This window comes from Scaptodrosophila lebanonensis, unplaced genomic scaffold (genome assembly GCF_003285725.1).
Source record: "Scaptodrosophila lebanonensis strain 11010-0011.00,11010-0021.00 unplaced genomic scaffold, SlebRS2 tig00000118-arrow-arrow-pilon, whole genome shotgun sequence".
NCBI lineage: Eukaryota > Metazoa > Arthropoda > Insecta > Diptera > Drosophilidae > Scaptodrosophila > Scaptodrosophila lebanonensis.
This window is the reverse complement of record NW_022060578.1, coordinates 1,684,373-1,711,924: the sequence shown is the minus strand read 5'-3', so window position 1 is coordinate 1,711,924 and position 27,552 is coordinate 1,684,373. Positions and strand designations below refer to the sequence as shown.

The 27,552-nt window shown below is 38.2% G+C and overlaps 1 protein-coding gene and 1 long non-coding RNA gene across 2 annotated transcripts; one reads left to right on the top strand and one right to left on the bottom strand.

Moving 5' to 3' along the window:
- Positions 1–348: 348 nt before the first annotated feature.
- LOC115628497 lies at positions 349–27,480 on the bottom strand. The gene is made up of 6 exons (XM_030524636.1): positions 27,194–27,480; positions 26,452–27,114; positions 5,870–6,054; positions 3,789–5,806; positions 1,869–2,562; positions 349–1,363 (listed from the first exon to the last, which is right to left on the bottom strand). Exons 1-6 carry the CDS (start codon positions 27,244–27,246, stop codon positions 549–551), a joined length of 4,428 nt encoding a protein of 1,475 aa, XP_030380496.1. The 5' UTR covers positions 27,247–27,480; the 3' UTR covers positions 349–548.
- LOC115628498 lies at positions 10,118–10,674 on the top strand. Its single transcript, XR_003995804.1, has 2 exons — positions 10,118–10,246; positions 10,541–10,674. It is a non-coding gene; the product is annotated as an uncharacterized LOC115628498 (long non-coding RNA).
- Positions 27,481–27,552: the final 72 nt, after the last annotated feature.

The following is a 27,552-nucleotide window of genomic DNA, read 5'->3' as shown; positions in this document are numbered from 1 at the left end:
TGCGTGTATTTGCAATGTAATAATCATAACAAACTAGGTGGCAAACTTTCCAAATATTATATTTTGTACTTAAAAACTATTTTCGCTTAAATTAGGCAAATACATAGCAAGAAGTACATAAGTACTTGTAGGTACGTAGATACAAACCCATGAAGAGGCTTGGAATTTTAATAAGAATGAAGTGTGTTAACAATTGCTTTCATTTGTTATTGTTATTGCATTTCTTCTTGAAATAGATGCAGCAGGTGCAAAAATTCAAATAATATTTATAGTTATACATAATATATAATTTTACAGTCATTTGCATTTTACTGCAAAACAAAAGGAACTCTTAATGAAATGAATATCTTACGCGTTGTTATCAACAATTTAGCGCTCGAAATTTTGTCGTAAGAAGATAATTACATTCAATTTGTAAAATAAATCTGCCTAATCGTAAGTAACAACGGCACAATGATGAACACAGTTTTTGAAACACAAAGTGCAATTGATGGTACATGGTAGTTGAACACTGGGCAATAGGGTAGATGTTGGGGTACACTATACTTTTAAAAGACTTTACGAAATATATTATTGAAAGATCGTTGTTTCTTTTTCGTAGTGGATGATGTGGTACTGTCGCCGCTGCCGCTGCCTCCGCTGCTGTTGCCTCTACTTCCATGATTGCCATTCGAATGTCCAGTGGTTGTCGTATTACTCTCACCCGATGACATTATCGCCTCACCGAGAATGCGAAAAGAGTTATGATTTGAATGGAGTGGAAAATTAATTTCTGACAGCGATGAAGAGTCCAAGCTTGCATTCGGCGAAGTAGCCCCACCATTGGAGAAGAGTTTGAGCTGTTTCTGTTGTTGATGCTGTTGTTGTTTTTCCGACCGACGCAAGCGATACCATTCCCATGATGTAGCCTCGTGTGCCGAATGACTGTTTTTTAGCTTAACTCCCACGGAACTGCCATTGAAACTGCCACCCTTATTTTTATTCTTACTAAACGGTGACTTGAAAAATGCTGGCGATGAGAGGCGTCTGGACTTTTTCGAGGACTGTTCCTTGCATTGCGGCTGAGACTGCTTCATGTGACCGTCGACGGAGTCCACAATTTGATAGCCCGACGGGCCCCCTGGCATGAATTCATTGTACGCCAAGTCGCTGGTGGGTATGAAGTTTTCCAAATCATCGTCGTCCAGCATGAGACTTTCGTCGAAGTCGCTTTGCGTGCGCTCCTCTTCGTTTGCTGTGACGGATGTTAAGTCAGTGCTCTGTGTGTAGCAACCTGGAGCTGATTCCTGACGCTTGAGTGCCTGCTGTAACTTTTTTCTACCGGGTTTTCCGATTTGTTGCGATTTGTTACTCTTAAGCGTATCTGTTAAAAAGCAGAAAGTTATTAATAATTTAAAAGCCAACAACTTTCTATATATGTTCCTACAAATTGGAGTATGGTTGTTTTCATAATATATTTATCCAGCAAACCTATGCTTGGTTATCGGTTAGAAACATTTTAACCAAATATGGCAATACTCGTCTACTCGAAGAATACACTGCTATTTTTATCTAAAGTTTGTTTTTTAACAAACTATGTTTCTACACAACTTTTTAAAATGAGCTTTCAATATGATATTATAATAAATATTAAGTTTCTCCATTCAAATACTTTTTATAAATATTTTGTTTCTGTCCATTCTTGCTATTTATATACTTTTAAATTAAATAGCCAAACTTTTAATCTTGAAATTTAATACTTAGAAAGATCACGATATATTTGTACTTAAGCTACGAATATCTTTTCAAATCAGAAATCCAATTTGAACAATCTTGAACGAGTAGTCTATTTTTATTTATAAGATTACTGGAAACTGTTTGAAACTTACCCACATCGAAGAATTTGTCCAATTGCTCCACACACGATGTGGACGAGCTGTCGAGAGTGCTGTGCCAAGAGTGCTTAGCACCCTTGCGTTTGTGCAGGGACGCCCTGGCGCTGGCATTTAGCATGTTGGCTGTGATGTTGTTGTTGCTGCCATAGCAGACGGACACCTTTCTCTGGCGCTGTCCGTTGAGTTCTAGCGCTCCCTCGCGCTCCACTACAGAATGGCGACAATCTTTTAATATTAGCATCGCTTCCTCGCTGGGTCTTCTCTTTTTTGGTTCCATAGGCTCAGCGACTGGCATTTCTTCGTAGGATTTACGACGGCTCAGTTTTTGTTTGGCTACAGTTGTCGCAAGCGTTGCTGTAGGTTTTAGTTGTAAGGTCTGCCGGCGCAATTTTCGATAATAGACAGTGCCCAGGACTAGCATTAGGAATATGCATGTGCCCACTATAATGATGACCAGAATGCAGGCCTGAACCTGATAGGTGAGGGCTCGCACTTCTCCCGAAAGCTCGACACTTTGTTGTCGATACAGCTGCTCCTGTTCGATGAAGCGACGACTCTGATCCTCCAAAGTGCGCACTGTTAGCGATTGCTGCGTAAGCGTCTGCTGTAGCTCCTCTACTTGCTTCTTATAGCGACGCGAGAGCTCCTCCAGATATTGACCCGACAGCGACATATTTCGTTCGAGCGCCTGTGGAAGACAAAGCAATGAATTCGAGTCTGACGTGCCCGATTGGCGATAGTATAAGGCTGTTGGCTGTTGCGGGTGTAAGCCCACAAAAGTATGTATTCGTACATACATACACACAAATATGCATACGTGGGAGTAGCTCAATGACGTAGCGACCTTTGCGAAAAGCGCGCAAAATCAAATAACTGTTACAAGGATGTGGGCGCGTTGGGCTGGGCCACAACTATTGGCAAGTGGCAGGCGCTTGTAATGAGCGGACAACACGCAAGCTTCCTATAAACTACGTAGGCATGACTGCCGTCCCTTAAAACATGTTATCGTATGGGTGTGTGTTGTTGTTGAATGTCTGGTTGTGTATATAGTAGTTTGTAGCCCAGTTGTTTGTTAGTCACTGCTGACAACGATGGGCTTTGGAGCAACCACTCAATACTACACTCGTATTGAATACACTCAATAAAATAAGTAAATGTACAGAATATTAGTAGAAAATAGTTGAATTTGGAATCGCATAAAAATTAATATTCGAAATGCTTTCTCTCTATTTTTATATATATAAAAAAAAAAAACCGCAATCTATTATGCCATTATTCACACCCCTCAGTTCAAACTCTGTTAATATCCGCGTATTCACATAAGGCATCTTGGACTAAAAGTTGGTGTTCCTATGTCTTATAGTCTCCCAGATATAGGCGATTATACGAATGGAAAATCGTGAAAATCCCCATAGGGTACACACATAAGGCATCTTTGTGCAAAATTTGGTGTCTCTATCTCTTATAGTCTCTGAGATCCAGGTGTTCATACGGACGGACAGACGGGCAGACAGGGCTAGATCGACTCGTCTTGTCACCCTGATCAAGAATATATACCCTTTGTTGGGTCTGCCACGCCTCCTTCTGTCTGTTACATTTCTCACCTCCCGAAAACCTAATATACTGCTGTACATTTCATGTACAGAGTATAAAAATCTATCTCGATCGGAAAAGCGGTTTAAGGAGACTAAAAGGGACAAACCATCAAATATAATTCCATGTTTCATATGTAGTAGAATAGTTTCAATGTCTACCTGTCCTCTCACCCGTAGGAACGCAAGGATATTGTATAATTTTGGACTCAAAACCACTAAACTTAGTATATTCAACTAACCCTACGTTTTAGCTCGGTGCTTTGAAATAGAGCTATTTAAAAAAAGTAAACTTATCATTGCTGCGGATGCTGCTACTCACCTTAATGCGATTCGAGAGCCTAATGAAAACGCTCTCTGACTGCGCGCCATTTGTCAGCTTTTGTTGCAAATTGAGGCCGGCGCCTGTAGTACCGCTGCCAACCGCTGCCGTCCCGCCATTTCCATTGACAACAGCTGCAGCTGCTGCTGCCGCCCCACCGCCCGCTGTTATGGAAGCGACCGTGGTGGTTAACAAGTTATCAATGCTTTCCCAATTGTTTGGATTGTTGTCCTCGTAGCCACTGCCGCTTGTTTGTCCAGCCATTGGGTCAATACCTGATCCCAGGGGCTCGACAGCTGCTTGTGAAGCTGGTATGCTGGTTCCTGCTGTTGTTGCTGTCTCTGGCTCGCTACTTTCGGAAGGCGCTACCATAGGCGTTTCTGCTGCCATTTGCTCGTTGCTATTTGCGTATAGTTCCATCTTTTCCGTTTCCAGCGGCACATTAAAGATGTTCACATCTGCAGGTAAGGGCGTGGGTGTGACCTTAGTTGGTATGGTCGTTGCTGCTTCTGCCATAGGCGTGTCCTCGTTGGCTGCCACAGGTGGCTGCTGTAGTTGCTGTTGGGAAGCTGGCAACTTATCTTCTGCGATTGGCGTTGTTGGCTCCACTTGCTCCTGCGACTTCACAGGCACTTGCACCTCAGGAGACGATTCACTGAGGTTTCGCTCCGGTACATTGAGATTCGTTTGCTGCTGAGCCACTTGCATGTTCGAGTCCACATGCTCCTGCTTCAGCATTGGGGCGTGCTTACCTGGCTGCTCTGCCTCCAGTAACTTGCACATAGCACCAATGTATTCCGTAGGTAACATACTTAAATAATAACTCTGTTGTTTGGTCATCGCGCTAGTTTCCGACTCCAATTTCTGCGCCTCTAACCCAAATTCTTCGTTGCACACACGAGTCTGTTGCATGTGCTGACGCATTTGAGGCAACGCGAGCAGGACCTGCAGCTGCTGGAATTGACACGAGAGCAGGCTGTTGATGCGTTCCACCACGGTGCTGTTGCAACTGCCACAACTATAGATGCCGAAGGTAGGCGTTTGACAGACAAGGGGCTCACTGGTCCAACGAAAAGCCTTCGTGGGCTTGACCAGTACTTCGGCAGCTTTTTTCACCATTTGCATAACCGCGTCAGAGGCACTTTGAAATATATTATTGCTGCCTGTCTTGTGCGCTTGAACATGTTCCTGTGTGGCGAAATCATCATAGAAATCATCCAGCTCATCACTGTGCCGTATTTCCGTTTCAAAAGCCTCAAATTCCGAAGTGCCAAAAACACGAAACAGCGATACGGGACAAAAGTGTTCCTTGGAATAATGCGAGTGTATATCCACACGGACAAATTTGCCAAAGAGATGGGGATGCAGGTCGAAAGGCTGCACTGTGCGTTTATCCTCGGCCACGAACCGGCCTACATTGGACCAATCGCGTGTGGGAAATCGCTTTGAAACAGCCACCGTGAAGTTTTTTGGCGACGAACTGAATAACTCGAAGTTGGCCAGCTCCACCTTCTGCGCTTGGATGGCCTCACAGAGCTCCACAACAAACCAGATGCGACTGCCACACGTGCTTAGCATGTATTCATCGCTCGAGTGACTTAAGACGGCACCCGTGTTGGTAGCATCTCCATTTGAGGCAATGATCTTGGCCCCACAGTCCGGTGAAGCATAATTCTTCGCTCGCAGCTTAAGCGTAGGCTGCTTGCCGCTTCCACTGGCAGTCGCATTGCGTCGTTGCGTTGAGCTATTGACCACCTGCTGCTCCAGCTCCATGGCTTGCTCGCGACTAGCTTCCGCCTCCATCTGCTTCTGCGCCCACTCGGAGAAGACCGGCATCGGCACCTCCTCGGCGGTAATATTCGTTGCCAAAGTTTTGTTAATATTCGCTTCTGACGAAGAGCCGTCAGCACTGGCTGATTCTGTGGAGTTCACAACAACTGTGGCATTGGCTTCTGCGCCAAAAGTAGCCTCTAAACTTATACCTCCGCCAGGATCATTTATTTTGAGTACCTGATCATCTACGGGGGGGGAAAAAAAAACATTTAACGCTATGCCAAGCAAAACCTAAATAAGGGACTTACCCTTTTGCGCCGCCTCCTTGCCATTCTCGAAGATCTGCTGCTGCTCTTCACTTTTATTCCGCGGCTGATCACTCGCTGCTTCTTGAGTCTTGTCTAAAATAACCGCATCCATGCGATTCTTCACATGCTCCAGTGGCAGCTCTGTCACCGTCACGGTTGGTAACTCCGCTATGATCTCAGGGAAACTGCAAAGTAAACGAAACATTATTTGTTAGATATGTATATTAGAACCTAACATGTATGGTTTACAAAGAAAACATAATTTGATTTGATTTCAGGTGCCTTGAACTGAAGAAATACAATTAAATCACAATTAGGAACTAAGACTTTGATGGAAGGAATTCAGTAGCTTTAAAGCTTAATTTATTTCAACTTTCAGGATTATACAATTTATTTTCGGAGTGAGACGTAATGTGTAAAAAAGCAACCTAAATTGTCCCATCTCTGGAGTTCAAGTTACTGCATTGAGGTTTTACCAAGCTTAACCTTCAAGGTCAATCCATAGATTATTCAATTCTCTTTTGATCTATAGTATTCAGAAGGTTTGTTTTTATTTTTAGAGCCCTAATTTTTAAATTATGACAATATTTGGAGGCAAGGAAGAGGCTTCAACACTCATGAAAAAGTTGAAAATGTGAAATTTTAGAGATCAGATCAGCCAAACGTTTTGTTGGATGTAAAATAGACCTTCACTCAAATCTGACACGTTGTATTTTGAAATCTTTCTATTGCACTAAATAGAGCTCCTAATTGTGATCTTAAGGCTAACTTTTTATGTGCCTTGCATTTACATAATTAAAGTGTTTGTAAATTTTAATTTGTGTCGGTTTTCAAATATGGCCTTACGTAGTTAGATTTAGATTTTTTCTGGCTCACCTCATAAATACAGTTGATATGGCAATGATTTGTGAAAACCATATAATCCAGAAGAATATTAAAAACATGGTTAGATTTGTTTTTAATTTTTTCAACTCGCAACAAATGAATTTCATAACGCATTGCAGCATCATTTTGCTTTTAATCACTCGATGAATGCTACATTAACCAACATTTGGTCGAAATACAAAAACAAACAAAAACTTCTTTGATTGTACAACAGCTGTGAATTCATGATTGCCCAACTGATACGTCTTAAGGCATCATATAGTAATTCTATATTCGGAGGCTTAAAATCCATTTAAATGCAATCGGCCACGTAGCTAACACGCGTATTGTAGACACGGAAAAGCTCGAAACAGACACCATAAGAACAACTTCAACTGAAATGTCAACAAAAATTATCACCCGACGTTCAAAGCGACGGTTTTGCACCAAAAACAAAAAAATTCTGGAAAAACAGATGTTGCCAATGAAACAACAAGGCAACAATTAAATAAAAGGCGGCTCGCCGTCAGACTATAATATTGTACAATTTTAAATATAACAATAAAAGATCACACATACATACATATAGATATATATATACTCGTATATAGATATATTTATACTCTGTACATGAAATGTACAATATTACAATATTAGATATATTACGTTTGCGCGAGCTGAAACATTTAACAGGCAGAAGGAGGCGTGGCAGACCCCATAAAGTATATATATTCTTGACCTGCATGACAAGACGAGTCGATCTATGTCTGTCTGTCTGTCCGTCCGTGTGAACACCTGGATTTCAGAGACTATAACACGCATAATTATTCTACACATATGTACAGAGTATTTCAAAGTCGGGTCACCCGACTTTAGCTTCTCTACTTGTTTTATACATCATATACACATAACATATATGAATGTGACTGGGTAAATAACTTCTAAAAAACTAAATGTGACCCAATAAAAACCACGAATGGAAAGCTGGGGTTAGCAGGCCCAACTCAGGGAAAAAATGGTATATTAGGTTTGTAAAATATGTAACAGGCAGAAGGAAGTATCTGCGACCCCATAATGCATATATATTCTTAATCAGCATGACGAGAGAAATCGATCCGACTGAATGAACCCTTGGATTTCGAAAACCTCTGAGTGTACATTAACCAAACTTGGTAGATGCTCCCCTAGGCAACACGAGTTCTTTTTTTTCAAGTTCTCCCCGCTACAGAATTGTCCACATTACAAAAGCATCCACCAAATCGGTCAATTCTAAGAAAAGTTATTTGCGAACCAATTTCACTCCACTTCTATGCCCAAAACTTCTTTTTGGTTCTGCTAGGGGCGCATAGAACTCAGTGCTAAATGTTTGTCTGGGTACAGGGTACAAATTTCACTGTCGGGCTTGTCCGCCATGTTTCGCCTGTTTACATTTATATAATAATATCAACCTATAGAGAAATATGTTTATGTATTGTTTCAGCATCCATTTACATCGGGATTGTCTCTATGCGTGCCTATGTGCGTGTATGCGTGCAGAACAGAGTTGAGTAAAAGCAGCAACAACAAAAAGAGCTGCGGGCAGGAACTTGGATACCAAGGTTGGTCATTTTCGCTCTTGTACTTCCTAAGATCTTTTCAAAAATGAAGAATTCGACTTTAAACTATTTCATAACGGTTACATGAATATTTCCCTAATTTTTAACCCAATGGTATTGCAAATTTTAAGTCAGAGTTTGAGGTGTAAGTAATGTAAGTGATATTTCTTCAGATTGTGGTAGGTACATTTGCAGTATAGTAGTACTACAGTTCGTATAGCACCATTTTAGAACCCAAAAAGTGTAGTGAAGGCTTTAATTATTTGTTTGCTAACTGTTGAAAATAGAAAACAAGACCCCGATCATTTAAAAACTACTTAGATAAAAATGATTAAGCAAAAAAAATGCATAGATCTATTTAAATTGCGCGCATTACATATGTTCGATCAGGAAATGTACGAGATTGTTAAAAAAACCTACGCTATCTTCAGCATCGTTTCCATAAACAAATATACATACGTATCTAATATACTAGTACTGGCTTCTGCGTCTTTATACACAAAATAAATAAATATTAAGGTCCACTTGAAAAAGTAAACCTCGAAACAATTCGAAACATGGGCGACAATTTGTTTCAGCTGTTCTTTTTGTAAGAATGCTTGTAATATTTTAAGAAGATAATTGGCACGTTGACGAACAATTTTGACAGCACTTGTCAAAAAGAAAATGTAAAGCGCAACGTCCTACTTAAAATTTTTATTCGTATGCACGTTACATATATTCTTTATAAATCTGAATGTATGTATAAACAGTGCCGTACAATTTTATAAAAACAATTTTACCATCGCGAATTAAAAAGAATATTGAAAAATGGACTCTTCATATAAAATTAATGTGTATACTTGTAGTATACTTGTACATGATTTCAATGTCCCCTTTAAAGAATCTACCAATCTTCCTTCCACGCGTAAGTTAAACAAATATCTGTGGTACCCTAAGGGCTAACGAGTATTATTTAAAGCCTTCATCCACATTTTTTAGGCAAAAAAATATAAATTAACTGTATACTTGGTTTTTTGAATTTCAAATCTTACACCTTGGACCGCAAATATTGAGGGTTTTCCGTGGAAAAATTGGGGCACAAAAAGCTAAGTGCAATCAAGCGCAACAAGAGTTACGAAGCTGAAATTCAAGTTGAAGCTCAAGTTTTTATCTAGATACGTGAAGCGGTTTTGAAAAATGAGAATTCCGCGATTGACTTTAAATTGGTTGATTTACTCTGAGAAAGAATATACTTATAAAAAACTGAGTAGTATGTTTTTTGAAATTTTTTTCAAAGCATAGAAGAAATAAATATAAGAGTGTATGTACATGCACCTTCTTATGAATGTTCATACATACATGTATATATGCTGGTATGTTCATTTATATGTTATGCAGTTATATATATGTTGACTAAATATCTTTGTACAGCTTTTAATTCTAGAAATAACTTGCCTTGAATATCACTATCTAAAATACACAATATGAACATACACAGTAAATAATTATATACATAATTGCAGAGAAAAAATCGTAGCCCACCAAGGCGGGCAAGACTTACTAGCACAATTAAAAGTGCTAACTAAAAGTGATATTATAGCTTAAGTTAGGACAGATAGAATAACTGCCAGAGTCGACGCTCTACTTGTTTTCTTTCATACGAAACGTGTCAAGTCCAAACAATAATCTAAAACTATTTTTAAACTTGTATTTTTAAGAACAAAACAAGTGTGTATATTGTCAAAAATGTGTAAAAACAGTTCAATAGAAATTAAAATAAATAGAAAAAGAAGTGCTTTTGTACTTGTGCTAACAAAAACACATAATCAACAATTTCATAATGATGCAAATGTATTGATAATACTCGCATAGCTTTGCTTAGTCACTGACCGCGGTAAACAAATTTCAGATGGAAGACATAAATAAATCGCATTGGGTGAGTTGGAAAATGAGCGACCTGCATATTATTATGTCATGTTAGATTTGTTGTTAAAAAAATTAAAAAGCTGCGTGTTTTAAAATACGGAAAAATACGCATGGCTCACATCTTTCAGATTAAATAAAATTTTTGCGCACAAATCATGACGTAATTGGGGATTTTTGCCATTTAAATCAGATTATTTGCAAACATTTTAAGTACGTACACATGTTCAAATTAAAATGTTATTTAATGTTATAACCTGTACATGAAATATAGAAGGTATACTAATTTAGTATATGTTACACACAGAAGGAGGCGTGGCAGAGGACACTAACCAGTTGTAATTGAGAAATTAAAGCAAACAGTTCCAAGAACTACAGGACCTTTGGAGAAATCGCATATATAGTATGAAAAAAATAATAATAATAACACAAGGTCTCATACTTTCCAAGATATTTGCATTTATACAGACGGGCGGACATGGCACTATTGACAAGTCTTGTTATACTTATAAAAAATAAACTACTGTCGATATATGCACATGTAGGAGCGGGTTTTTCGGACAAAATCTTTTTAGTTTTATGTTGGCAGCACTCTGCCGTTGGAGACGAACCACAACCGAATCGTATAAAAGCATTAACTGATGAAAAATACGTTAAGCAAATCAAAATATTAGTGCTACAAAATCGTCGATTGGCAACTGCTAATGCTATTGGTTATGGTGTTTCTAATGGATCAGCTAACAGTAAATTTAGTAAATCTTAAAAGTCAAATCTTGATTGGTTTTAAAAACACTGCATCATGACAACTTCGCGACCACTTGGCCAACGACGAAACGCATTTCGTTCCACAGTCACCGAATTCGTCTGATTTAACCACGTGGGGCTGCTGGCTCCTTATAGGTTAGTAAGACCACTTCGGGGACACCGTTTTTACACGATTAAGGCGATTTAAGTAAAGTAAGACAATTCCAAAGAAGGATTTTTTGGTCTACACCGTGAATTGGAAATAATTAATCTTTCTACACCAGTTTATTTTGATCCAAATCGGTTCCAACGCAATAATACTAGTTTCTAATGCTATGTAAGGCCAAAAGTTTCAAGATTGGAGGCACTCAGTTACATATTTCCATATAATAATTTTTACCCTGACTATTCATTTGAACTACAAGCGCAATAACTGTAGGAGGTCTGTTTCGCTTCGAGTCCGTATTGCACACCCCATAGAAGACACCAATCCGATACAAATTTATGCAATTGAAATAGTACCTCAATGTACATATGAAGCAGGCAGGCGATAAGTTATATTATAAGTCATAGAATAATTGTATCATTTAATTTACATAGGATATAATACTTGTATTTATTGTAAGTATCTGTCCAAATGACACATTAAATGATGCGGTAGACATTTCACTAGGAATTAACTATCTTTGGATTTAAGAATGTATAGCTTGATATTTATAGAAAGAAACACAGAAGCGTTCGGACAAACACCGAGCAGACTTTCATAATGGTCTAAATCAAACTGAAAATGGGTAAACAAAAAACATGTCATACTGCCCTTAAAAAATCGTAAGAGCTCCGCAGTGTAAGCTTATGGAGATGAATTGAAATGCATATGACGTGCTGAAGCAAAAAAAATAAATAAATGAATAACAAAAGCATGTGCACTCATAAGATATTTTGTAATAGGGTAAGTAGTGCCGATAAAGAAATATATGGCACAAAGCACTCAACTACTGGTATGTGCAACAGCTACAACGCCGAAAGTTATAGCAGGAAGATATATGTGTAGGGAAAACTTGTCAAGACACGACACCTGACGCCTCTGCATCAGCATCAGCATTTCCATGTGCAGTGGTCGAAAGCAACTTGAGACGTCTGCGGATGCAGCCAAGTGCTTTAAGCCACAAAACTGGAGTGGAATCAGCTTGTTTGAAAAGTCACGAAAAATATGTTAAAATAAAGGGACAGCAGGACAAACACACAGACAGACAGACACACAACAAGTAACAATTAGCGGCGCTCGTATGCACAGTTTATTATATAATAAAAGATGAAAATAAAAATAAAAGCAAAAGAGTGTCGCTTGCTTTGATTTTAGGGCCGTTATGCTTTGGCTTTTCGCTAATTAACAACAAGAAATAAAAAAACACTATTTGCAACAAGTGCCAAAGTCGTAAATTGGATCATTTTAACGCCATAGTGCAATCCGTTCTGCCCGACTAATGGTGCCCACTGGAGCAGCCACCACTCACTACCTATACTACCCGAAAGTGTACTAAATTGTAAGTTCAGCTGTAGCCGAAACTGTGTCCAAAGCCTTAATGTGTTCAATTGGTTGTGCCTTAGAGAACACATCAGACAATTATACTTGGATTCCAGCCCACTCATCAATCCGCTCTCTGTTACCAATTTTCCTATGCAGAAACCCATGTAAATATGTTCGAGTATTCTAAAATAATTATTACGATTCATGTCAACGCCCACGGCTGATACTGCATACGAAAATCTCACAGCTGCCTGACATATTTATGACTTGTCTACCGAAAAATTGTCAGTGAATATAGCCATTGGCTGTGACTGGGACTGGGGCAACTATGGTCGCCTTCCTACAAGTTTGGCAGGAATTTCTGGCTTTTTGCATTTGAATAATTTAAAGGCTTGCACAGTATTTTCGTGCCTGCCGTCGCAAAGTCGTTCAGCAGCCCGTGCAAATACTTATATTTTGTATACGCATAAATATGTAAATCGTTATTTTATTATAATAAAAAGTGAAAAGGCACTTACACGACAGCTATCAGTATAAAGGCTGGGGGATGTCGTTTAAGGAAGGTGAGGCGTGAGGTGTAGAGAAATATTCGAGAATTCCGCTTAGATGAATTCTTGAATACATTTCGTATTCAAATATTTATAACAGTACAAACACAAATGAAGAGATTTCGGACAGATTGAACATGGAGAAAAAGAACTATATTTTATATAGAATATACCTTTAAGATTAGGGGTTATCAAGTTTAATCTTCTAAGTCTTCCAGTTCGTTGGAATTTCCTATAAATATATAGAGAAATAACCGAGAATTCCGCTTAGATGAATTCTTAAATAAACCGTTGAGACGAAATAGTGTGCGTCGCGGATAAGACCTTAGGGGTTATCAAGTTTCATCTTCTAAGTGCTCCAGTTAGTTGGAATTTCCTATAAATATATAGTATTAAACTATTATTCTTGATAATTCCCATTTTTTTTTCACTAATCTGTACCAATTCAGAGTTCTCACTGTAGCCTCAAAGTTAAAAATCTACGCATTATTCCTGTACAATTTATGTTCCACTTTGTACAACAAGCTTCTACTAGCAGAAGCAAAAGGAAGTAGAACGAATCCCCTCCTGCAGTTTGTGGGCATAGTACTGGAGTGAAATTGTTTCGCTAATAACTTTTCTTGTTTTAGATGCAATTTATGAATCTTTCGAAATTCTGGAGCGGGGGAGTGGGTATCACAAAACGAATTAAACTCGTGTTCCCTAGGGACTAGGGGAGTCTACATACCAAGTTCGACCATGTGGGCTCAGTCAATTCCAAACTCCCGGCGTTCATCCAGGCAGACGGACGGACATGCAGATGGACACATTTAGATCAAATTGTCTTGTCATACTGAGTAAGAATATATAAACTTTATGGGGTCGAATATTCTTCCATCCTCTTGTTACATACTCTGCACAAAGCTAATAGATCCTTTTTACCCAAAAAATAATACAATTATTAAAAACTCTTTTCATACATTCACATATGTGCCTGAATACATCACGCACCCGAATCAAAACAACAACAACAGCCGGCAGAGAATGGGCAGAAATTACATTTATGACAAAAACTTCCTTTACATGAGACAAACGGTCATGCCTAAATCGACTCGTCCTGTCAGATGCTATTCCTCCTTTTTGGTGTTATAAAAAAATTATAATTATTCATTTTCAGTGTGTGTTCTTCATTTAAGCATTTAGCATCTTGATGAAATCATTTTTTGGATCATTAATTGAAGTCCATATAAAGGAAATATTTTTTTGACACTTCTAAAATATCGTTTTTTAGCGAATCTTGCAATGTATAGAAATTGACTAAAAAGGACTAAGGACAACTAATTTATTTATTTACTAACTACTAGGATATTTTAAATGGCTCCACTAAATAATTTCAGACGCTACTTACGTTACTGTTTGTTTTAACTTGGACAATACTCATTTTATTTAATTGGCCATTAAGGAATATTTACGCACACTATTTGGCTACCTTTAACATTTTAAAAGATTTTTAATTTGTTACTTAAGCAGCCATTAAGAAAATAAATTATTTTGATACATTAACATATTGTTTTATGTGCTTTATGTGCGTTTTCTTATGATCGACTAATGTCAAATTTCTTGCTAGTGCGAGTACATATGTGGAGCACATTTGTATGTATTTGGAAACTCTTAAATCGTTTTAAAATGGAAAGAAGCAATCAGAGGCGGGTTTGTCAATGAAACCATTCGAAATCGAAATAGATGGACAAACTCAATTACATAGCTCCTAATGGTAGTTGGCCAGTTTGTTCAAGTCATAAATTAAGATCTACGAGTATAAGTATACAAGTAAGGCTTAGCACTGCTTACTATTAATAGCTAAAAGCAAAAAGCTCATATAAATATTTTCACATCAAACACACTTCAAGCGACAAAAAATAATTGCAATAAAGCGCCGCTCATATAATTTTTATTTATTAAATAACAAACATGCGAAACCACTTTAGCCCCAATGTGTGCCGTTCGACGTTTTGTCTCAATAAAGAGTTGAAGTAAGCAAAAGGATGAATACATAATTTGGCATGGCCAACTAAATAAAAGAGGACAAATAAATGAAACAAAATCGGCTTTTATGTATCTCTGAATGCAACAAGAAGGCGCAAGTGAGCGGATAAATAAGTCACAGCTGCTGTTGCCAATCAACACTACAAGGACATCGTTGAAGTCTTTAAGTCTTTAGCTTTTCATATTACATTTCGAATAGCGAACAAATTTAGGTGCACTGCGGGCACACATTCACACACACAATAAAATGTCAGGATATCACGAGCCTGGGCATATAGGATATGCTTTCTAATACGCGTTTGTTTTTATCGATCTCTGTTTAAGCGCCACCGAACAATCGACCGAGCTACCGCCACAGATACCGATCGACCGAGGCGTGCGACAAGCGATCTAGCGTACGCACGATCGCACGTCTGGAAATCGAAATGAGAACTGAACGTATTAAACTTTGGTAATTGTCGACCAAGTGTGCAAAAATTGCCGCCATATGCCTCATAGAGAGCGTCGCGCCGGCCCGCGCCGCGCATGACTCGCACACCACCAAACAAGAAAGCCCCCACACAGACACACACACACACACACACACACACACACACACACAGGTAGACCACAAGAAACATATACAAAGCCATAGCGACTGGAGAGTCTCGACATCGTCGTCGTCGTCGTCGTCGGCCATGCAATGAATGTGCACTTGCAGCAATGACTGCCACGATGGCCAACGACGACTGCAAATGCATTTTACCGGCAAACTTGTCGCACAGCTTGTTTACAGCTGTGGCTGTATTACTGAGTTACGTGTGTGTATGCGTGTCTAATGTGTGTTTGCGAAAAGCTAACGCCAATGCGAAGCTGCCTGCCCCATAGACGCTGGAAAACTCAAAAGAAGGCATATCAATAACAAGCCAATTTCATCTCCAGTTAACCGATTCTGATAACCTCTCAAATGGTTCTTTCTAAATGAGATAATTTGAGTTAAACTTCCTTGTACAATGCAACGATCAAGCTTCATCTAAGGACATGTTAAATGACCCCTACAATGCGCCGTACAAGGGAATTCAATGTTCAATCGTTATATCGGAATAATCGACGTGAAGTTCAATCTGGATGGTCCAGATTCGTTTTTGGTGAAAAGTGAATTTAATATACTACAGTATATAAATAGGTATGAAGGCCATAGACATCTTGAAGGCCATATTTAGTTCAATCTGGATAGCCCAGATTATAACCAATTCTATTACTAACACATTAGAGAGTGCGAAAGGCAACAAATTTTTATGAAGGTTCACTTATGGTGTGAGCCGTGCTTGAACATGAAACAAATTCTGATGAGCTTGAAAATATTTGTACACGTCCTGTGCCAATCGTTAGATTAAGTTGATGTCTTTAATTGCTAACTTTTTTTCGTCTAAAATCATGTTATACTACTATGAAAAAGTTTTCATATTCCATGAAATTTTAAATTTTACAAAAAGCGCAGATCTGCGCAGAGGTGCTCTTTAAGGCTTTATGTCAATGGAAGGCAGTTTAATACTTAAAAAAAAAAACTTAAAGTAGCTATTGTCCGATTTTGTATTTGAGCATATTAGATATAATAATAAAACAATGATTTGTTATTTGTCCCAATTACTTATTTCGTCTTAGCAAGTAAAGCTGCAAGGTAAAAAAGTCAAAAAATAATGCAATATAGTTCATACAACAAAAAATATGGCTTATATGACTTATTTATAGTATAAATGGAAAATCTCGCAAAGAGATCCAGCAGGGGGCGAAACCTTTTATTAAAAAACAGGAAAGGTATGCTCGAGCGGGCTCAATTCTTAAAACCTTGTACCCACCCCACACAAAAAATTTATTAACACATAAGTACTAACGGGATGTAGTCTCCATATTTGAGTTCCAAATTCCAAGAACTACGGGAGTGATGGGAAATCACTAATAGCGAGGTAGTGGGAAGTGCATCGAAAAAAAAACTCAAACTGGTACTTTCTCGGACTTAGAAGAATCTGGATACCAAATTTGGTTCTTCTAACCGTTATACTTTCTAAGATCCTTTGGGTACACGCTATAAACGTAACGTCGAATGGGCTCAACTCTTAAATACTCTATAACCACTACCACAAAAACAAAAAAGTATTATTTTAATTTTGTTTTTAAGTTGTATGCTTTTAAATGTATCCCTTATTAAATAAAACTTATAAAATCAAAAATAAATAAAATGTGTATGTATATGTGCAGCAAAAACAACATAAGCACTAACGGCATGTTATTGCCAAGATTCAAAGAACTAGGGAAGTTATGGAAAATCACTAATATTGGGACAGTGGAGGGTTAGAAGAACTTGAATTTTATTATTCTATCTCTTTTACTATGGGAGATCCTTGCGTTCATACGGACATGGCAATATCGTAATATCTTAATTTGGTATCTAGAAAGCCATATTTAAGTTATTTTAGAGCAAACGGGCATTTCTATATCAACTCGCCTTTTCATGCTGATTAAGAATACAAATATTTACTTGGGGGGTGTGACACGCCTCCTTCTGTGTATTAAATGTACACTCGCACAAAACTAATATAGGGTACAGCGTGTGAAAAGTGGTCTAATATTCACTTATACATATACGAATTCTTAAGTCACCGAAAGGGAATACATCTTACATTTTATTGGCAATACCCATCTTGTAGAGTATTAAAAACTACATTGCCATTCAAACACTTGCACTCTCTCAGTTGGAAGCTGGTGGGTAGGCAAGCCGGCCGGCCGATAGGTCTCCCTCGGGCGCACAGCTGCATGTCACAACAACAACAACAGCAACACCAACAACAAAAACAATGCGTGGTATTCGTCGTCGCATTGCTTCTTGGTGCTCCTGCGTGCTAGCGGAAATGGCTTAGCCCCCACACAATGGCTATACAATTTTGATTTGCCTGCAAACTGTGACAGGTTTATGTCTAAATCAGCGCGCTAGGACGCCTATTAGCATTAAGTAATCTCGGGCGTGGGTGGCTAACAAACAAACAAACATATAGACAAACCTACCGACTATAGTAAGTATGTACATGGTATTATGCAAATGTTCAGTTAAAAGTTTATTGTTCATGACATATTTATGGTATGTTATGCGCAGGAATAACCAAACAAATATTTAACTTAAACTTAAACATTGCACAAGTGCAACAGAAAGTGAAATTGTGGGGAGAGAAACACCAACGTGAATTGGCACAGCAATTGCGGCTTGCAACAAGTTGCAGCCAAAACAAATACAGCATATCAAACAATTTGCACAGATATCGACACTCAAACGGCAGCCGCCTGTATCATTGAGCGCTTTTGTTGTCATTTCGTTTGTTGTCGCTGTTTCTGTAATTTGTTAATCCAACTCCTTTGCCACTAGTTCGCTGCTGTGCCGACTCTGTCCAGACACAAAAAGGTTATATCGGGCCAAAAGAGTCTATCGAATGAAATGAACGTTACCGCTGAAGCAGTCGCCGCCAATAAAAGATAAACACTTGTAATGCGAAAGTGTTTTGATATTTGAAGGTGCGCGTGTGCGCGCTTACACAACGGGAAAAAGGCAACAACACAAAAAAGCATCACCTACAGTTAACGCGCACACACACACATATATAAATACACACACACACAAGTCGTTAAGTGGTAAACTAAGCAAGTGAGAGAGCAATCGAAAGATGGTGGTAAAGTAACCAACGCGACAGACACACAAGGAAAGTTGTTAAGCGGCCTCTGATTCTCCCAGAGGTGGTTAAAGTCGTCGCAGGAGTATCACCAACCAACCCAAGTTGCATGTTTCTGCACGCTCAACACCTAAATGGAACCGACAAAAACGAACTCATTTCCAATTAGAACCGGAGTCTTCTATTACGGGAATTGGCATCAGAACTTTACAAATGTTGTGTAAATAAATTATATTAATATGCTTCATTGAAAAATGTTGGGGTATAATTAATTCTTTCTTAATTTCTCAGTTCCTTTCTGAATGACAAGAAATTATCTTTCTCTTTTCCTTAGTAGGTGTAGAACTGATTCTGCATCGCACAATCCTTTTCAGGTTGTATGCTCATCTTATAATGAGTATTTTCACCTGCTCTCATCTAAACTGTCTCTTCCTTTAATAAAAGCCTCTCTTTTCAGCCATCTCCAGGATCGTCTGTGAGATGGGGCATAGCTTGCCGGACTGGCTAAAAAATCTTCCCCCATCGGGTCTGAGATACCAATTTTGTTCACTTTTTTTCTTTTTAAAATGAGCTTTTAAGTAATTTTAAGCTTCTCTCTCTGTTTAGTTTTTCTTTTTTTATAAAGGTAGATCTATTGACGCCTCTGACCACACTTGGCTGCGAGACGGGGCACAGCTAACCGAAGGGCAAATAATATTCTCCCACCGGGTCGGAGGCGTTAATTAGATATTATTGTTATTTGATTAGATTTATCCTTCTTAGGTTTTTCTAGCTTATAAGATGGTTTTTATAATTTTCATATATTTTCCTCATATTTAAAAAAATAAAATAAACTCGTTCTTTCTCGGACCTAGGAGAATCTTGAACCCAACTTTGGTTATTCTAGCTTTTATAGTTTCTGAGATCCTTGCGTTCATCCAGACAGACGGACGAACATGTTTAGATCGATTTCTCTCGACATGCTGATCAAGAATATATATACTTTGTGGGGTCGGATATGCTTCATTCTGCCTGTTACACACTTTGCACAAACCTAATATACCCGTAGGGTAAGGGTACAGGGCAATAAAATTGTCCTTTCTCGAGCTTATGATAATAATAATAATCTAGCTACCAAAACCAAACCCTACGAGATCTTTGCGTTAATACGGTCAGGCAGACAGACGAACATGTCTACATCGGCTTGACATACTGATTAAGTATATATTTACTTTGTTGGGTCTGCCATGCCTTCTTCTGTGTATTACATACATTTGCACAAAACAACTATGCTGTTTTAATTCACTATATTTCTTTGAAAGTTCGCCCAGAGTTTTCTAATAAGTTTTACTAAGTAAACGGATGTGTTATGTATTTAAAAATTTTTTTTACAATTTAATTAACATTTAAAATATGAAAAACATATAACACTTAAATAGGTTCATACAGTTTTAAAAGAACACAGTAACATCAATATTATGCCAAAGAAACATGAAACATGTAATTGCCAAATATCCTTAATTACTACAGACAGTCATACACACATAATTAAAATTTAAAACATTTAAAAAGGTTCCACACTCTTACGTACCTGAAAAAGAAATTATTTGAAAAGAAAAACTGCAGCAACATCCACATCCACTAATAGCCATAGTTCAAACAATTTTTCGCAGCTTAAAAAGTGGCCATATAGCAGCCACTTAAGTCAACTACAAGCTATGCCGTTGTTTACCACAAACAATTACTATTAATTTGTAAGTTTGTGAGACAAATACACATAACTCAAACTGCCGTAGACGACGATGATGATAACGATGAAGACAACACCTACGCCAAAGACTACATTTCAAACTTACTTTGCATGTGTCTGAGTATAAAGTTTGAGGCTTTTCGGTAGATAATCAGCTGCTGCTGCTGCTCTGCTCTGGTCTGGCCGTCTATTTCCAGTGAACTAACCACAATGAAATAAAAAATAAACATGAGAGAAAAATGCCGGCAACAACAGACAAACCGGCTTTTCTCAGCTTGCAACTGCAACAACAATACGCTTTCATAGGCTGCAAAAACATACATACGTGGACATATGTATGTATTTAAGTTGATCGCATAAATGAATGAAAATTTCATGTATGCGCTACATACTCGTATGTACATATGTACATACATATGTGCTTTAAAAATGGCAGGAATGCGCAATCACATGAAGTGAAGGCGTGCAACCAACCAACGCACAGAGGACACTGTGCTGGGGCTAATCAGAGACGTATGAACAACGATCGGTGATCAGGGATCAGCGATCAAATTGATTGACGAAAGTCATTGAGCGCACGCTCACAATCAATTAACTATTGGACGTTGAAATGGTGGCGATGGCGGTGATCAGCGTTTAGATAAGATCATCATTATGATGGGGGCTGCCGCTTTCCGATCATTGAGCGATCATTGACAGCATTTTGTTCATTCATTCACCGTTGTCAGTTCATTTTGAGCGTAATCCAAATGTGACACACACATGCACATGCTTGGATTTGCATGAGCTGGCGATGATGGCGATCCCGATAAACGGATGGCTAGGCAACAGCAACAGCGCCGTACACAATCAGACTCACAGTCTTGGGGTTTCTGGTCATGTCGATCATCAGCTTGATAGCGCTTGCATACACATCATGTTGTACATGATTATGGCTTTTTACCAAATTTGATTACAGTAACAAGATGATGATGCATTTCTATGCACATTTTTAAAAGCCTAACTTGTAAAAAAATTTAGACTAGGTAAACTAGTAACCGAAGCAGTTACACGCTTAAAAACTGTATTATATTTATAAATTTGTTGAAGCGATCCTTTTGATGTTATAGGGATTAAACTCAACCTCCTTTATTTATTAAGTAATACTGAACTTAACCCAAGCCAAAAGTTGTTTCTAGATTTCTTTATAATATTTATTTATATTTTCGAACTAATCATATAGGATCATATAATATCTGACGAATTTTTTTCTCCTGCATCCATGTTCAACGTTTCTCCTGATAGACATTTTACTATTTCTAGAATATAATTTTTATAAAATGTAAAAGCAAATAAAAAATAATTATCAAAATGATCAAAAGTATTTGAATATTTAGGTGGCTTGTACGTGGGAATATTAGTTTTGTACCGATTGACTTTCATGCTAACACAACGTGTCTAAACAAAATAAAAATGTTTAAGGAAACTAGGCTTAGATGATTTTCCTTTCTATCAAATTGAAATGTGACACTAAAGCATAAAACTCTATCTATGAAGAGTATAGAAAAGCGTATACGCAAAGTCCTTACACAGTTGCTGAAAGTGAAAGTGCCGTTAGCGTTGGCGGCAACCACGCTATCACTTGACGCATAAACATAAACATATGTATGTTTGAGTGTACGTAGTAAGTGAATTGGTCTGGACGGACGATCAGTCTGGTGCCTTATTCTGTCACGCCATTTAATTACGTACTATGAAAAATTAAGCATGCATAATTTATATGCCTGCCAATTTTATCGCATCAAAAAACGAAAGTACTGCACATTCATCGTACACTTCGTTGTCGGAATCGGCTCGGGCGATGTCTATGCCGCTGTCGCTGTCGTCCTCCTTGCAAAGTTTGACTGATAAAGCCATTAGCCAGGCCAGACAAACATGACATCAAATCAAACTCAAAAGTGAGCTCAATAAAAACCACAACTCGCACACGAAATCCCACTTTAATTTGCTCCCATTTAACACTTTTACCCAGACAACATATCGATAAGAAAAAAGTCGAGAAACTTTGTTGTGATATTAAGCATCGGGAAAATGCTGTGTACAGCCTTTAAAAGGATCAACGCGCCGTACTACTATTGGCATTGACGTTGGCGTATTGGCTCCCACAGCGTTCGAATAGTAAATAAAAAAGAAAATATCATTGACTACGTTTCGCTTTTGAATGAAATGGCCACCAATAGATAGGCCAGCTCCCTCGCAGATACACAGGCGGGATGGACATGCAGACAGAGAGAGAGAGATAGGAGAGAGAGGAGAGAGAGACAGAAATATAGACAGCAGGACAGTTGAACAGACGGAGAGGCATTTAGAAAGTACGCGCCGCTCACACGCCGCCGTTTAAAAGTTGAAAATAAATTGAAAAACTGTAAAGCAAATTACTGGCAAAAGGCATTGTGACAAGACATGGCGTGGGCGTCCTACAAAACTGTAAGGCTTATGGCTCTATGGTGTCGGCATTGCATGGAATTGCCTTAAATGATGTGCCACGCTCTTGGCACTTGCGAAAATTTATGATTTAAATATTTTACCATAGATCGATTTGTGTTTAAACATTTTCTTATTAGCCTACGGTTACGTATAAAATCCATATGTACATATGTGAATGGTATAAAATATTTTCATATAGGAAACTTAAACATTAACTACCTGTGCTTAGTAAAATAAAATGAGTAACACTTAAAGTATTATTAACGTGACATGTTGTAATATTAAAACGATTATTCGAGTCAAACTGCAGCAGTGGATTCGCTCTTTTAATTTTTGCTTCTGCTATGCGTATATATTACAACACCTCTGACAAAGTATAAGTTTCTTTGGGTACAGGGTATATCACCATCGGGCTAGCTAGATATAGTCTATTCTCTTGTTCAACCCTGTACTCAAAGGGAAAACTAGCGAATATATGTAGCACACAGGAGAAGGCGTAGCAGGCCCCACAAAGAATATATTATACTATTGTATAATATACTTGCATATACTATATATACTATAGCCACGTCTGTCCGCCTCTATAAACGAATGGATCTCAGGTACATCAAAATCAGGGTTCTTAAAACGCGAGCATATCACATTCATACTTGTTAGAAATTCAGCCGTGAGTCCTTTTCAGCAGTCAGACAGAGCCCGTGAGCAGTTATGAGCAGACGGCAGAAGCTGAGCGCTCGTTCGTGGCAGGAAGGCATAAGTACATACAAATGTGTATGTTTGTGTATATATTTATTTTAAGGCGAAATGTGCGCGATCCTTTTCATCCCTTTCATCGTCCACATCACACATACATACATATGTAACGAGCGCTCGGCCTCTGCCGCCTATACATTAACCTATGTATTGTATATGTACATATGTCTATAGGTACGTCTTCTATATATTTATCTTTCATTAGTTTTTATAGCCTGTACCCAAAGGGTGAAAGGCTATACTAGTTTTGTGCGCATGTATGTAACACACAGAAGGAGGCGTGGCAGACCCCACAAAGTATATATATTCTTGATCAGGATGAGAAGACGAGTCGATATAGCCATGTCCGTCTGTCCGTCTGACCGTCTGTCTGTATGAGCGCAAGGATCTCAGTAAGTACAAGAGCTAGGATAACCAAAATTGGTATCAAGGTTCCTATAAGCCCTAGGCAGAACGAGTTTGTTTATTTTTTCTGATACACCCCCCCCACTCCCCCGCAATTCGTATTTTTTCTTATAACTTCCGTAATTCTCGGAATCTAAAAATCAATTTTGGTAGGTACATCCATGCCAAATTTCATCATGATAGGTCAATTCTGAAGAAAGTTATAGCCATAAGTAAAATCGCTGCTCATGCGCTGCCTGCAGCTCTGTCGGCAGCGCTGCCCGCAGCTGTTGTTGTTGTTGCTGCTTTTGTTCAACTTTGTGCTGCATACATACACGCATATGAACACGCATAGGTACGTGATGTAAATGTATGCTGTTTAAACTGAACATAAACATGTATTCTAATTTAATTAAATTAATTATTTTAATTAATTAATTCATTAATTTTTTTTAATAATTTAATTTTTTTTTAAATTTTTTTTTTTTTTAATTTTTCTTTTTTGTGGAGAGTACAGGCTATTTTACTGTCGGGCTTGCTCGACTGTAGCGTTCTATCTTGTTTTATTTTTGAGAGTGGGTACAGGTAAATACAGGTAAAAAGATGGGCCAGTCCGACTTTAATAATCCAATCTTTTTCTCTTTTTTTGTGATAGTTGATATAGGGTATTTAATAGTTGGGCCCGCTTGACATAAGTATTCATTTCTCGTTTCATACTGAGATTGGTCATTGCCAATGTTATATTTGGGACATACAACAATTTGCGGTGCTAAGCTTACTGAATTCTATTGGATTGGATTACAAAATATACTTGTATATAATATAAATCATGAAATCAACCATGATACCATGACAAGAGTACCCAATAACATTTTACATATAAGACAAACTTTGCCCTGATTATCTCTTCTTCGTTAGAAGTGATCCGTAATAAACATTTGCTATCTGAGGATGGTGCATGATCATTAGGTATGGCCAATACCAATATTTGATTTCGTTCCAATATCCTTAAAAACAACGTGTTGGAAACTCTTTCTAAAAGATATCGTTACTACCAACTATTTGACACATATAGCTATAACACTACGGTACGTAAGGACGTAGTAGTTGAATCAGACAGATGGACAGACAAACGGATGCGCGATTTGGAGTTATCTCGTCATGGTTATCTTATACATACTTACTATTCTTCCGCCTTGGAGTTACAAACTAACCAAAATAACATACAAGTATTCTCATTCTTCAATGAAGATCTGTGAATCGGTACAAAAAAGTTGAAAATGAAAATACCCTATTTAAAATGTAATACAAAAGAAAAATGTCTAATAGAACATACGGCTACTTTAAGTTTTTAATTCCATCGCAGTACATATGTTTTGAAAGCTGATAAGCCTTAAATATAGTATGCGCTGAAGGCCAGAGGCAGCATAGACGCACCAGCTCTATATTAAAAAACTAAATGTATACATGGACTTGATAAAAGCAGGGAAATTTAGCAACAAAGCAACTGACGACTGTTCGCACAAAAATAGTGGCTGTAGACGTTCCAATACATAATGAGCTCTGTGGAATTTAGCATGACGTTGGCTTCTCACGTTCAAGTTCAAGATTGACTTTAAACACGCGACCAGCGAAGCACGTAGACTTTGAGCAGCTTTCATAATTTCACGCTGCAGTAACAAGGTTCTAATTGATAATAAAAACAAGAATGGAATACTAGTCGGCGGATCCGACTCTTAAAAACCCTGCACCAGCATCAAAACACATATGTAATATAGTAATTCAAATAAGTTGATACGTTGGTGGCAATGCTAAATAAGTATGCGATACAGAATTGGACCAAAGCAGCAGCTGCTGGCAGATCATAGGCAGAGACTATATTTATGGGTATATGGTTGATCTATCATGCCGAAGCTTGACATGGGGATAAATAAGCACTCATATTATGTAAGTGCCAACATATTGACTGGGTCCAAAATTCAAAACTACTGGAGCTATGGAAAATTAGGAAAAAACACAAACTTGTTCTGCTTAAGGCTTAGAATACGTTTGGTAATTCCAGCTCTTATACTCTTCGAGATCATTGCGTTCATACAGACGATGGTGAATCTGCCACTCTTCCTTCTGTGTGTTACATTCCAGCGCACTAAACCAACATACCCTTTGGGTGTAGGGTATAATAAATTCGATATAGAAATGTCCGGTGTGACGTTGCTCCTTATCAAGTCATGCGCTAGCACCACAATTGATGCTTAATCACACAGCTACATTTAAGTGCAATGTCAATTGCATTTTATGGAAATTTATTGTATGCAAATTCAACAGAATATCTTGGAAACTCACCTCTGTTCTGTCTGTTGTGGTTTTTGTGGCTGTTCCAGCGTTGACGGTGCAGTATCGCCTGCTGGCTTTGGTTGATTATTTGTATTAACAACTAAACTATCACTACACACTCGTTGAGCATTATCATAATACATATTAATATTATTTAATTGATTTTTTGGCACTTCGGCTGCTTCTGTTGCATCATTCACTTGCGCGTTCTGCTCATAAACAGCTGCGCCATAATTTTCACTATTAGGATTTACACTAATATCAGCGTAATTATCATTATTATTAATATGATCATGGTACACTGCTAATGGCAACGCATTTACATTTTCGCGCACCACTGACGTGTCTTTCGCCGCGTGTTGATTGGATTTTGCACTTATTCTCGGCGACGAAGGCGATATCTCTGGCCCTGTGCCATACTCCGTGACTTCGTTATCTTCTGCTTTATTTGCTGTCGTTGATGTTTCGATTGACACTTTTTTCAATTTTTTGTAATTTGGCAAGATCTCGACCTGTACCTCCGCAGCTTTTTCATTTTTCGGCGCCGCTGTGTCTAGATGTGCTGGCGCCGCGTTTACTGCTGGTTTCTCGATGGCACGTCTTGTTGCGCCATTGAATTTTTTTGCAGACGCATCTGCAGCTGCAACATTATCGTATAGCCAAAAGCAACAACTGCAAAGCAAAATGGCGAGATATTAGGAGAAATAATTGGTGAACGGTTTAAAATTATATTTTCTTCATATTTACTTACCTTAATACTAGATTTATGTACATAAAGCGCACTAAATGCATTCTAATGTGCATTGTTCTAAACGCGGATGAGTTCCGTTAATTACTAAACAATTTTTGCAATTACTAAAATAATGTTTAGCTCACACACGTACCCAGCGCTTGCTTCAATTGCAACTTTTAAAGAATTGCTGGAAACGCATGATGCCTTATTTCGTGTGCTATACTCGCAAATTTAGGTACTTAAACTAAATAAAAAATTAATAAATAAAAACGCGTTGCAAATTGCCATACGCGCAGAAATAACAAAATAACACATCAGACTAGCGATGACTTCTACACTAGAGCTGCAAAATGAATCGATGCAGAATCGATTTAATC